Source organism: Sciurus vulgaris, assembly GCF_902686455.1.
Source record: "Sciurus vulgaris genome assembly, chromosome: X".
NCBI lineage: Eukaryota > Metazoa > Chordata > Mammalia > Rodentia > Sciuridae > Sciurus > Sciurus vulgaris.
The window spans coordinates 122,964,679-122,978,338 of NC_136471.1; the positions used below are offsets into that span (position 1 = coordinate 122,964,679).

Consider the following 13,660-nt stretch of genomic DNA (forward strand, 5'->3'; position numbering starts at 1 on the left):
TGTGTAGCAGGTAGTGTGAGCCTCAAAGGAGGAGACTGCTCTTGAAGTTGGGTGGGAGATGTGACCTTGATGTAGTAGCAGGACTGCTCCACCCTGTGTTTTACAGAGCCAAGTTAACAGCCCTCATGTTTTCTGGTGACTGAGAGCATCAAGATGGAAGTAGGCCATTTGTTGAGGAGGTTCTAGATGTGAGAGAGTAGGTTACCAAGGCTCAAACCTCTCAGAGGACATTGTCCATTGACTTCAGACATGGAAGCTGATGTCAGAAAAGGTAATTCTAAAAGACAGTGGGATGAATTGGACATAACTTTGCCTATGTTCACATATGAATACACCACAGTGAAACTCCACATCATGTACAACCACAAGAATGGAATCCTAATTAGAATAAGTTATACTACATGTACGTATAATATGTCAAAGTACTCTCTACTGTCATGTATATCTAAAAAGAACAAATAAAATAATTTTTAAAAAGAAGAGGGGTAGTTGGATGGTAGGCATGAGGATATGAGATGGAGGTCCAGTGACCTCCCAGACCTGTGCCCCTTGGAGCCAACCTGTTACTTTAAATGTTAAGCACATCACATGTACCTTTTCTGTGATGGGCTGGAGGCTGTCGTGAGAAAACTGGAGTGTGGCATGGTGCAGTTCAAAGGAGTTCCATTTTGTCCCCCACCAAGTGATGCTGGAGCTCTGTCTTCATCCTGATGCATAAAAAAGAAGGGAAACACTCAGAAAAAAATCACACAAGGTATCACTAGGAATTTTCAAAAAGAAATTGGAGCTATTGCATAATTCAAACTCAAAATGATGGCCTAAGCATCCAAGTGCACGTTTCACCTGCCAATTCAGGGAACATTTGCATGCACTCCCTCAATAGCTTTCTCCAATTTCAGAGAAACACAGGGAGATAAGTGATTGATGAGCTCAGAGGCATTTTAGCTTGAGGCAAAGATTAAGTAAACACTTACATGCCAAACATCAACTAAGTGCTTAGGGAAAGACGGACCCCCGCCACACACGTACGTGTGTGTGTGTGTACGTTATTTAAGTAAATGTCTCTCTTGAGACCATCTTACCAGTATGGAAGTTAAGTTTTTCTTTAGATTGACCAAGGCAACCTGGTTGCTTATGCACCAGGGGTTACAACTTAGCAGGTTCTGATCTCCCTGAGTCCTGTGTCCACAAAAGAAAGCATTGATAAAATAGACCTTTGCCTTTTTTTTTTTTTTTTTTTTTTTTGCTTTTTTTTTTTTCAGTGCCAAGGACTGAACACAGGGCCTTGCGTGTGCTAGGCAAGTGCTCTGCCACTGAGCTAAATTCCCAACCCTGACCTTTGCTCTTTTTAGATATAAAATAATCAATTGATGAATTTTCAAAGGGACTAGAAAACTGGTAAGGCTTGCCAATGTTCCCTGATTGGCAGGTGAGATGTGTGCTTGGATGCTTAGGCCATAATTCTGAATTTGGATTGCTTGAGTACTCCAAATTTCTTTTCACAGATTCCTAGAAATGCCTTGTATGATTTTTTTTGAGTGTTCCCTTCTTTTCTTTTTTTTTAATTCATTTTTATTGTAAACCAATGGGATACATCTTGTTTCTCTGTTTGTACATGAAGTAGAGGCATACCATTTGTGTAATCATACATTTACCTAGGGTAATAGTTTTTGATTCATTCTGTTATTTTTTCTCCCCCCCACCCCTCTTATCCCTCTATAGAGTCCCTCCTTCCTCCATTCCTGCCCCCTTCCCAGCCCCTATATGTGTCATCATCCGCTTATCAGTGAGATCATTTGTCCTTTGGTTTTTTGAGATTGGCTTATCTCACTTAGCATGATATTCTACAACTGCATCCATTTGCCTGCAAATGCCATAATTTTATTATTCTTTATGGCTGAGTAATATTCCATGGTATCACAGTTTCTTTATCCATTCATCAATTGAGGGGCATCTAGGTTGGTTCCACAATCTGGCTATTGTGAATTGAGAAGCTATGAACATTTTTTGTGGCTGTATCTCTGTAGTATGCTGATTTTAAGTCCTTTGGGTATAGGCCGAGGAGTGGGATAGCTGGGTCAAATGGTGGTTCCATTCCAAGTTTTCTAAGGAATCTCCACACTGCTTTCCACAGTGGCTGCACTCATTTGCAGTCCCACCAGCAATGTATGAGTGTACCTTTTTCCCCACATCCTCTCCAACACCTATCGTTGCTTATTGTTCCCTTCTTTTCTCCATGTCAGGAATGAAGACATGTCTTTGGAGAATTGAGGAGAGAGGTCTAGGCTAGAAATTATGGAGGTGGGTGTCTTTGGTTCATAGATGGTAGTAAAAGCATGAAATGGATGCAGTCACTCCCAGAGATTATGGAGAGGAAGAGTCAGGGAAAAGAGAGATGACTGCAGGGAAAATAACTATTTATAGGGTAGAGAAAGGACGAGAAGCCATCAAAAGTGTAGGAAAAGTGTGGCATCATGGAATTTAGAAGAAGAGAGTATGTAACAACAACTGATCAGTGGTTCTCGTGCCTGGGTGTGCATCAGAATCACCTGGGCTGAGTTAGGGTTAGGCAGGTGGCAAGCATGTGTGAACCTGTCTTAAGAGAAATTGACTAGAAAAAATGACAGAAGATGGGTGCTTGATATGAATTCAGTGATCAGAGAAGCTTTCTCTGTGTGTTTGTGTGTATTTTATCCGTTTATTTCAGATACTCATCAAATGCCTACATTTGGCCAAGTTCCCTTTTAGGAGATGGAAAAGTCACTTGGCCAGGCCAGACACAGCTCCTACCCACCCACTGCTTGATTTGGAGCCTGGCACACCAGTATAGAAACCCCCTGCCTCTTCTTACAAACCCTTTGACCTTGGGGAAGGTGCTCACCTTGAGTCTGTTTCCCCCTCTACAAAATGATGCTGGAAGGCTACTTTGCTCAGGTGTGGACAGTGTCAACAAGCACTACACTTTAGGACCTTAGTTTATGGCCTGGCAACTTGATAGAATTCACCAAACCTGTGTGTGCCTTTCTGTCTCTTTTGAAAGAGCTCAGTGGGTAATTTTGATGGAAAAGGGGTTTCCACACAATGGCAAGCAGGTCATGCTCTGGAGCCCTGAGAAAGTGGAAATGTAGGTGTCAAACAGCATATCAGGAGCAGCCACCCCTATAAGCAGCAACAGAGTTGTGTCTCTGGGGAGGCTGGGAACTGAGGGAGGGAAGTTGATTTATGTAGCATAGGAATCCCAAAAGACATGGGGGAAGCACCTTTTCATATTGTAGGGACGTCTACATTACTTACTGACATCATTTCATTTGTATATATAATCTTCTTTCTTCCTACCCACATGTAAAATGAATCCTATTTGCTGCAAAAGGAACCAACAGTAGTGACAGGGTTTATTTCTGACTGAGTGACATTGATTTTTCTGCCACAGATGACCATAATGAAGCAGTGAAACACTAGGAAGTATTAACACCTTAACACCCACACAGCATAGTACCATTTGATTTCTATCACACTTCTCCCATGGGGCTATTTCTCTAAATACTCTTTCTGCAAGCTGCAACTCACAAACTGTTCTCCAAGTTGTACAATGATAGGTCCTCCTTCATCCAGACACAGACCAGCATCTTCAAAGTCTCTTGCACCTCTTTGAGCTGCCAGACTGGGGCATTGCACATGAGGTCTGCAGACAGCATTGTCCTTTTGCCTTAAAGGGTTAATGGGGCTTGTCATGCCATGAATGGGCTCTGGAGGGAAGCCTGCTTCCATGTGTACTTACAGAGTCTACACAAAGAACAGAAATTTGGAGGGGAATTGAGTGAGCAATGCCCCATCACCTTCCAACATGTCTTCACCATCTATAAATAGCAGGGCTTGTTTGTGCTCATCTGGACAAGGACATGCAATGCAAAGGGAGAGCTGCCAGGAAAACTACTCTGATTCCTGCTTCTTGTGCCTCTGGCCTCACTCAGGTTGCCCCAACTTAAGTGGGACCACTTTCGTAATCCAAAAGTGCCTTTGATGCCTGGAGACATTTTGACCACCAGATGTGCATGTAGGGACTTCACAGATCTCAGCAGGGCCTTTGGATCTATATTTCTGAGAAAGGGGAAGGAGGACCTCCATCTGATGAGTAAAGAAAACTGGAGCTCCTGCTGCTCCTATTTTGTTCTTTCTTGATGCAAGGATCCAACCTCCACAAGAGTCACGTGCATCCTGGTGCAGAATGCTTCTGAAAGACTGGCTTCACATCTGCCGTCTTCACAGATGGACCAAACCCTCTTGTAGTTGTTATTTTGAGAGAGAAAAATCTCTTGGAGCACAGAACATGTGCATGTGCATGCTCATCTTTATTATTGTCTTCTCAAGTGTGGTGGGGAAAGATTGGACCGGGCATCAGAAATCTTCCATCTGGTTCCAGCTCTGCCACCAGTCAGCTCATGGCACTGGTCACATCCCTTCCCTCCACCAAGCACAGGACCCTTGCCTGTAACAGAGTGGGGGCTTGATCTGGGTAGGGCCATGCCCAGCTTCATAGAGCCAAGGTCTGATGTTCCAGTGGGCAGCAAGGAGGAATGCTCACTTGCATTGACCCTACATCCTCAGGTTCGTTATTGGACTGAGACCTTGGAAGCGAGCAGTGATTTCTTCTGGCTTTACATTAGAATGGGGTGATAATAAGTTTGCCCAGTGTGAGAAAGAAAGAAAATAGGGTGATTCAGGTGGTTTCTTTATGATCTGACATTTGACCTCTGCCATTGTCCGTATGAGTGGACAGCTCCTGGGTGGGACAAGAAGTGGTAAAAAGTGGAGGATACACAGCATGTGCCTCTGTGGTTGCCTGCACATAGGCAATGGGGCTTTTCTATCTTTTCCTTTTCCTTTCTTCCCAGCTTCTTCCCCTCCCCCATAAAATTTTTAGGCAGTTAAAACCCAAACATTTGCATTATGGCAATACATCCTTTTGAGGGGAAGAGGGACTGCAGAAAAGATTTACCATATGGACTTGGAATCTTATTCAGCAGGAATGGGTGGAGCCATTCTTTCTGTCATCTTCTCTATTCACCTCCAGAAGGTTTGGGGGTCCTTTGTAGGATTTGTTGTTGTCACTGCTGTTAGTGCTGCTACAAATTTGTTTGCTTGCTTGCCTTGGCTTCCTGTGCACTTCAACACCTTTTCCATGCCACATGTCTTGGCTTAACTGTCCCAACTTGGGCTAAATTGGGCCATGCCACTGGCTGAGTTCACATTCTCAAGGGATACATGCTGCATCTTCCACATTCCCATCTGTGTGCAAGCCCCATCTTAGGTCTCAGATCTAAGTGGTAAGAACGGGCCCCTCTGTATGCATGATTTTTGTTTATTATTAGGACTTCTTAACTGGAGGAGCAAAGGTAATTTACCCCACTGGCAGTGAACTGAGGTGACACAGGCTTCTGGGCATCATCGATGACTCACTGTGCCCATGGCCATATCCCCAGCCTGGAAGACTAGGAAGCTAATAATTCAGCAACTTCAAGAAGTGGTCAAGAGCCTGGGCTCTGCAGTTGGACTTAGGTTCAACACTTATTGCCAAGTGACTTAACCTCACTGACAGTTTCCTTTCCTATAAAATGAAATTCAGAATGTCACAGGTGCTGTTCCCCAGGAAGCAGACCCGGAGTCAGCAGAGTTTGAAAATTTGTTTTAGGATTCCATACCCATGTAAGGGAGAAGGAAGCATGATTGGGCAGAGGGAGAAGTCAAATTGTGATACTCACTCAAAAAGCATCTGCCAAATCCACAAGGAGCTTTGGAGCTAAAATGGCCCATCTGAGTTGTCCCATGTTGCACTGAAATCACTGAGACTTTTATATGGTGGGGTGTGGGCTGCCCTAGAGAGGGAGTGCCTCAGCCAAGGAGGCTCTCTACAGCTGAGACAGACCCTGGAGGGGCCAGTAGCTAGAAGCCACCCAGTGACAGCTTTCCCAGCAGTAGAATCGAGGAACCTGCCCCTGAAGGAGGTTCAGGACATAGTGGATACTTCCAGGGGTGGTTGTGAGGTTGGAATGCCTAACACATGAAGGATGCTCTTCTAGTGCCTGACATGTGGTAGGCATTCAGCAAGCAGTAGCTGCTGTTGTTATTTCCATGGAATCTTAGGTTCTATTTTTCCCTCCTCAGTTCCCTCAACCATTCAGTCCCTTTTCTGTGATTTAGCCTCCTTGTACAGAAAAGTAAGGAGACTCTTAGTTGCTAGTTATCTATTCAAGGCACATATTTTAAGTGTCTATAACTAAAGCTGCTAAGAAAAATACACAAAATAGCATTATTTTAATTTCAAAATCAGAAATGAGCCAGGATAACTTTGTTCTGAAACCTTTGGATAGATGGTGCTTTGTATTGCCAGCCTTCTACTGTGTTCTTTTATTTAACAGCTATGACCATAAAACCCACCAAACAAAAACACTCACAGGAACTGGTAAATGATAAAAGGATGGTCTTCTTCCTTTTGCTTGGAATTCAACAACACCCTGTTTTGCTAAAAAGGTACCCTTGTATTAGGCAGACTAGGGAAGAATGGGGACTATGGAGAGATGTATCCTCATTGGATGCCAGGCACTCCAGACATGTGCTTCAGTGAATTTCAGAAATTCTGGTATTTTTTAAGAACTGAAGTTCATTAGCATTGTTGTAAAGAGGCTATAAATACAGTGAAAGGCATTTACAAATAGACATTGTAAAATGCTTATACACCCACAGTCTGAGCACTGTCAAAACACCAGCTGCAGTTCCCCTACTTGGAAGGATCAGAACCTTTTTTAAACTACACCTACTGTGTTTTCAAAATAGGCTTGCTTCTGGCCCTACATAGATTATTTCCACTGAAGCTTGTGTCTGGCTCTTGGCATGAGAGATCAGGGCTCAGTTAGAGAGATGAGCAAGATCCTAATCTCCTTCCTGTCAGAATGTGCCTGGTGCTTTAGGTCTGGGGAGGAGTCACTAGGGCATAGTTAGTTGGTTTCTCATGGATCAGGGTAGCAGACCATCTGTACCGAACCTATAGATTAATCCCAGAGATATGAAACTCTTCCCTGAGTCAGAAAGCCCTCTCCCTGGCTCGAGTCCACCCAGAGCACACCAAATATCAATTAAAGAGCAGCCACTTTGGCCAACTTGTAGCATAATGACTTTTCCTTTAATCCCCAAGGTGTTGGATTAGGAGGTGGGGCCTTTGGAAGGTAATTAGGTCCCAAGCGTGGAGCCCTCACAAATGGCATTAGTGTCCTTATAAGAGACCTTTCAGCCTTTTACTACTTGAGGACATGGTGAAAAGACAACATCTATGAATCAGGGAGCAGCCCTCAACAGACCCTGAATCTGCTGGCATCTTGATATTGGTCTTCCAGGCCTCCAGAACTGTGAGCAATGAATTTTTATTTTTTATAAGCTACCAGTTTACAGTATATTGTCAGTCTGAAAGAACTAAGATAGGTTAGGAATAGGATCAAGAATGCAACTTATTCACAGATTATTGCCTAAGGTGTACAAGGTCCAGACAAATCATAATGTTAGCCTATTCATTTACAGCAACTTTTTTGGACATACCTACATGTACAAAGCATTAAACTAGTAAGGGATAAATAACAAAGACCTCTTCTGAAGATTAAGTGAAGAAGATCACTATGTACACAAATGTCATATATGGAATCTAAAAATGTCAAACTCAGAAAGAGAGTAGAATAGCAGTTACCAGTGGCTGGAGGAGGGGGCAGTGGACAGGGAAAGGGGAGACATTGGTCAAAGGGCACAAAGTTTCAGAGAGGAAGAATAAAGTCTAGTGCTTGATTACACAGCATCATGACTATATTTAATAATGTGTTGCAGTCTCAGAACAGCTAAAGAAAGGATTGTAAATGTTCTCACCACAAAAAGATGATAATTAGTTGAGGTGATGGATATGCTAATTAGCCTGATTGATCATTTCACAACACATGTGTTTTGAAACATCACACTGTACCCCTTAAATATGTATAATTATTGTCAGTTAAATAAAATATTTGAAAATTATTTAAAAACTAGATCCCAAATAAAAGAATAAAATAGTTGAAAGTGACAGTAAAAGGGAAATAAGGGTAGAAAAGTAATAAAATTCAAGATATGATGAGTACAATAATATACAACAGAATCTCCCAACAACCCCTCAAGATAGGTTCATGTTGGACTGGAAGCTTCCAGCTGTCAAATCAAAGAGGAACACAGCAGCTCCAAGATTGATGGTTACCAAAATAAACCACACATTCAGAAGCAGCCACATTGTTCTGAGATGTATGTGATTAACTCAAGAGCAAAACTCCTTCTCTCCAATAGTCCCTCTTATTTACTGCTGAGCCTCCCACCAGGATTTCATCTCAAACCATCTTCCCTCTTGACCAGATAAAGAAAGCCAAAAAGAAAAACAACAACAACAACAAAAAACCCCAGCCTGGCAAAATTAACTAGTCACACTATCTGAATGGCCTCTCTCCCCAGGCAGAACGTGTAAGTTCTGGTTCCTGGTGTGTTCCAGAATGGTTGAGACTGTCTGGCTGTGAGTATAACTTGAGTTGAGTCTGTTAGTTTAGAGGACGAAACCCCCAAATCCTTCAAGCCCTGTAGCTAACAAGTAATATTCAAGAACTTATTCTTTTCTATCTGGGGAAAGAAAGACTTAAAATGATAATGATGATATTTTAAAATGATAATGATGCTTTACTACTAATAATTCTTCATTTCTAAAATATTTCTTATTGTCATCCCTGAGTACCCATGCGGGGATCATTTCTAAGAACCCCCTCCAAGGATACTCAAATCCTTTGATGCTCAAGCCCCTAATGTAAAATGGTCTTGTATTTCAATTTAACCTATGTATATCCTTCTTTGTACTTTAAATCATATGTAGATTACTTATAATAACTGATAGAATGTAAATTCCATGCAAATAAGTGTTATATTGTATTGTTCAAGGAATAATGACAAGACAAAAAAGTTTATATGTGTTCAGTACAGATGCAGTGTTTTCACTGAATATTTTTCTTTTTTCAATTTTTTATTTTTAATTGACAGGTGGTAATTTTACATATTTATGGGGTACAGTGTGATATTTCAATACATGTATAAAAGGTTATAATGATCATATCACAGTAATTTGTATATCTGCCACCTCAAGCATTTATCATTTTTGTGTTGACAGCATTCAAAATCTTCTCTATTAGCTATTTTGAAATAGTCAATTTCTGTCAACCTTAGTTATTCTACTATGCTATAAAATATTAGAAGTGCTGGGCATGGTGGCACATGCCTGTAATCCCAGCAGCTCAGGAGGCTGAGGCAGGAGGATCGAGAGTTCAAAGCCAGGCTCAGCAAAAGCGAGGCCCTAAGAAACTCAGTGAGACCCTGTCTCTAAATAAAATGTAAAAATGGGCTGGGGATGTGACTCAATGGTCGAGTACCCCTGGGTTCAATCCTCAGTTCTAAAAAAAAGACCATTAGAAGTTATTCCTCCCATCCAACTGCACTCCTGTACTCTTTAATCCCCCTCTTCCCACCTCTGCCTCTTCCCAGGCTGGAAAAGACAGAATTTCATTACTTTTAGGGCTGAATAATATTCCATTGTATACACATGTATGTTTGTGTGTGTGTGTATACCACATTTTCTTTATGTATTCATCCATCAGTGAGCACAAAGATTTATTTCATATCTTGGCTATTATGAATAGTGTTTTAATAGGCATGCAAGTACAGATGTCTCTTTGACATAACAATTTCATTCCTCTTGGCTGTATACCTAAAGGGGGTTTGCTGTAGCATACAACAGTTCTACTTCTAGTTTTTTGAGGAACCTCCATTCTGTTTTCTGTAGTGACTGTACTAATTTACATTCCCACCAATAGTATATGACAGTTCCTCTTTCTCCATGTCCTTTCCAGCACTTCTTATTTTTTGTCTTTTTTATAATAGCCATTCTAACTGAGGTAGGATGAGGTATAGTGTTTTTGATTTGCATTTCCCTGACAATTAATGATGTTGAGCGGTTTTTTGTTTTTTCTTTTTCTTTTTTTTTTGTCATAAGCCTGTTGACCATTGGTATATCCTCTTTTGAGAAACCTCTATTCAGGTCACTCATTTATTCATTTAAAAAATCAGATTATTTGTTTTATTGCTGCTGAGTTATACATACACAGTCTTAGGTTGGTTGAATCCACAGATGCAGAACACATGCATATGGGGAATTGACTGTACCTTCAAATTACTGGATGCCAGAGCCCTGAAAATAAAATGTGTTGAAATATATTTCCCCCATCCCACCACTCTAGTTGGCTCAGGACCTATTTGACTCAGTGGCACTGAGGGATCTGAGCTGTGGTGGCCAGGGGATGGAGAAAGAGTCTGCAACAGAACCCTGGCTTGAGGGCCCCACAGTCATGGGAAGTTGGATGAGGCAAGAAATAAAGGCCCTTTTATGAAGCCCAAGTTATTTCCCCTTTCCAAGTTTAGTAGAGCATGCTCTGCCTAATCTTGTATTTCAATCTAGTTCTGAAAGGCCCAGTAAATCCCATAGTGCACACTCATAGAGCAGTATTCTGGTGATATTACTCTTAGTAAAGGCCATGCCCTTGGGCCCAGCCTGCTTCCACCACCCTCCTTGCCTTGCAAGTTTACAGGTCTTCTGCTGCAGCCTTCCTTCCACCCCTCGCTACCTCCAAGACACACCAAACTCTATCACACCCAGCCCAGCACAGCGTGGCCCTCTCCAACGTTGCCACCTTTTTTCCTCTTGCTTCTCTCTAAGGACCTCTGGGCACACGTGCACCCTTATCTACCCATGAGTCCCTGCTCAGTCATGCCTCTTACAAATATGACTTCTTTCCCTTTTTCTCCAAGGCCCAGCTGTAATGCTGTCTCTTTGATATGCCTTCCATCCTGGGCCATATAGATCCCCTGAACAAACACAGGACTGTGTCATACCTGTATTGTGCATGGCCTATGCCATATGGGCTTATGGTTGTTTGACTGTCTCTCCCATTTAGACCATGCTTCTTTCCAAAGTAGGTACCACCTGACTTGGCCCTCTCCATATCCCCAGCACAGTAGGTATTTGGCATGTGCTTGTTGAATGACTGTTCTTCCTTGTGTAGTTGAGCTTCAGTCTATGGTGACCTTCAGGAGCTATGAGAGGGACTATTTCTGTTGCTTTGCTGGAACAACTGCTCAGCTTCTCCTTCTCATTTTATGAGCAAGGATCTTTCCCTTGTTGCACTGCCATCACAGGCCTTGGATAATCTTGTTCAGGACTCATCTCCCTGAAAGGACCAAAGAACTGCCCTTTTAGAGGAATTTGGAAGAACCTTGTGCTAGTGTGTGAGGAAGCTGTGTTTCTCTCATTGTCCTGAAGGCCTGTTCCCATCCCAAACATGTGCTGCTTCCAGCCCAGATACAGGAAATCACTTGTGTCCTGATGGGCACAGGGGCACGCACCCAGGAGCCATCTAATTTTATAGACCTGTGCCCCAGTGCCAGCTTTCAGGCTGCCAGATCTCAACTCGACACCTTGTGCCTGTCAACAGCCTGGCTGATGCCTCAGCCCCAGGCCAGAGAACCTTTTCCTCAAGGTTAAAAGTAGCTGACCTTTGACAAGCAGCATTGGCTAAATTCCGTGTTCCTTAAAAGGGAAGCTCCCAGTTTGCCAGTGCTTATTTGGCCATGGGGCGGGAGCGGTCCTACGTTGCACCCCGTGTATTCAGAGGGAGGGTTTGTGGCTGGAGGTGCACTGGCGAGCAGTCATTAAAATAGCCATCTTCATATCTATGTGCAGGAGAGGGGGTCATCCAGACCACTCCCAGATTGTACCACGGCCCATGTGGCTGGGCAGCTCATTGGCTCCCATTGGTTCCCTGTGGCTCCCTCACAGGCAACAGTGCCACTTGCCCCATGCACACACCCTCCTTAACATGTATACAGCAAGAAAGCTCACAGAATGACAAGAACACATACCAATTATTAAATGTTCGGACTTGTGTTTTTAATGTAGGGGTGACGGTCCAAAGATTGAATTGACGGGCAGTACGCTATCCAGCATCCTGGACAAGGATCTCTCAGATCGCAGCAATGATATTGGTAAGTAAAGACATTGTTCTGCTTCTTGTTCCAGAGTTGGAAAGGAATTGCAGATCCCTCCTTCCCGCTTCAAGCAGCGTGATGAGAACTAACATGACCATTGAAATGCCAGGCTGCCAGCCCTTGCTTGGCTTTAGATGTCACAGATTTGTAAAGAAGGGAAGTGATGGTGTTTTCTGCATGTAAACAGAATGCTTAGGATTTTTCCCCTTCCTGGCTTTAGCAGAAACTCCTTGCAAAGTCTAATGAAAAGAAATGATGAATAAACCTTTTTGTGAAAGTGGGCACTAGCACATTTTTCCAGTGATATGTGTATTTAGCATAAAGTGAATGAGTGCAAATGCAAAATGGCAGGGTTCATTGTAGATCCAGCACTAAGTATTTGGACTCTGGGTTTAAAATGAGCTTTGGTATGGTAATTGCCACTTAGTCACCTACGTGAGTGAGTTTTCTCAAGGTCAAGATACCACCATGTGATTAACAGGAAAGGGGCTAAAATCTCTTTGGGTAAACAAAAGTCAGTTTCATTTTAGGTATCCCTGGATGGAGATGAGGTTCTTGGTGGTTTCACCTGGATGATAACTCTGTTAGAAAGTCCAGATTCAGGGATCAAACTTGTTTAGCTTTACATCATTTATTTGTACCTACTAGCATTCTCTCATATTCTGTGTATTGTAGAGGGCTATATTTTGAAATTTGCTATATCTTAGTTTGCTTTGTGTTATGAGGTTATTATAGATTCAGACACTTGTAAGAAATGGCAGAGATCTCTGTATACCCTTATCCAGTCCCACCCCCTCATGATAATATCTTCTAGAACTATAGTACAACATTGCAACCAGGGCACTGATGTTGATGCAATCTACCAATTTTACTCAGATTGCCCAGTTTTGCTAATAACTGTGTGTGTTATGTTCTCCACAAATTTTTTCATATGTGTAGGTTTGTGTATCCACCACCACAGACAAAACACAACATTTCTGTCACCACTGGGATTCCTCACATTGCTCTTTTCTGACCACACCCACCTCCTTCCTGCACACACCCCACCCCTCAGCCTCTGGCAATCATTATCAGAGATTGATTTGACATGGAATATTGATTTCCAGCATCATCTGTGTTGGCCACTCAATTTAGAAACAAATGTTCAACAGTTGGCAGGCCTTATAAAAGCGCTAGAGTGCTTGACATGAGCATTCTTCTTGCCTGGTTTTCCTCCCATTTGGGTGCTGCTGTTTTCTTATGAATCTGCTAATAGAATTGCATCTTTGCAAACTGCTGACCTGCACTCTCTGGCCTGACCTCATGAAGGCTTGTGGGTAGAATATGTGGTCATGACTGTAAATACCAAAAGTACTTGCCCTGTTTCCAGAAGCTGGTTTACATCCTCGGCCAGCCTTTGAGAAGCCCAGTCACAGAGCATAACCTGACAGCTTGGGCTGATGCAATAATAGCAGGAACTCTGGCCTGCTGTAGCATTCAATCTGGTGAAAAGACAGGGAGAAGCAGAGCAGTGATCATCTGT

The 13,660-nt window shown here is 42.6% G+C and overlaps 1 protein-coding gene across 10 annotated transcripts in view; it reads left to right on the top strand.

Annotated features, from left to right (window-relative positions):
- The window catches only part of SH3KBP1 (SH3 domain containing kinase binding protein 1), a 336,822-nt gene that overhangs the window by 287,852 nt on the left and 35,310 nt on the right, over window positions 1–13,660 (top strand). For 8 of the 10 annotated variants that reach the window (XM_079122896.1, XM_079122898.1, XM_079122902.1 and 5 more), the window contains one exon: window positions 12,050–12,135. In XM_079122896.1, the coding sequence (XP_078979022.1) occupies window positions 12,050–12,135 (86 nt within the window). Of the gene's footprint in view, window positions 1–11,815; window positions 12,136–13,660 lie in introns of those variants that run through there. The other 2 variants (XM_079122905.1, XM_079122897.1) reach the window with 2 other exon arrangements.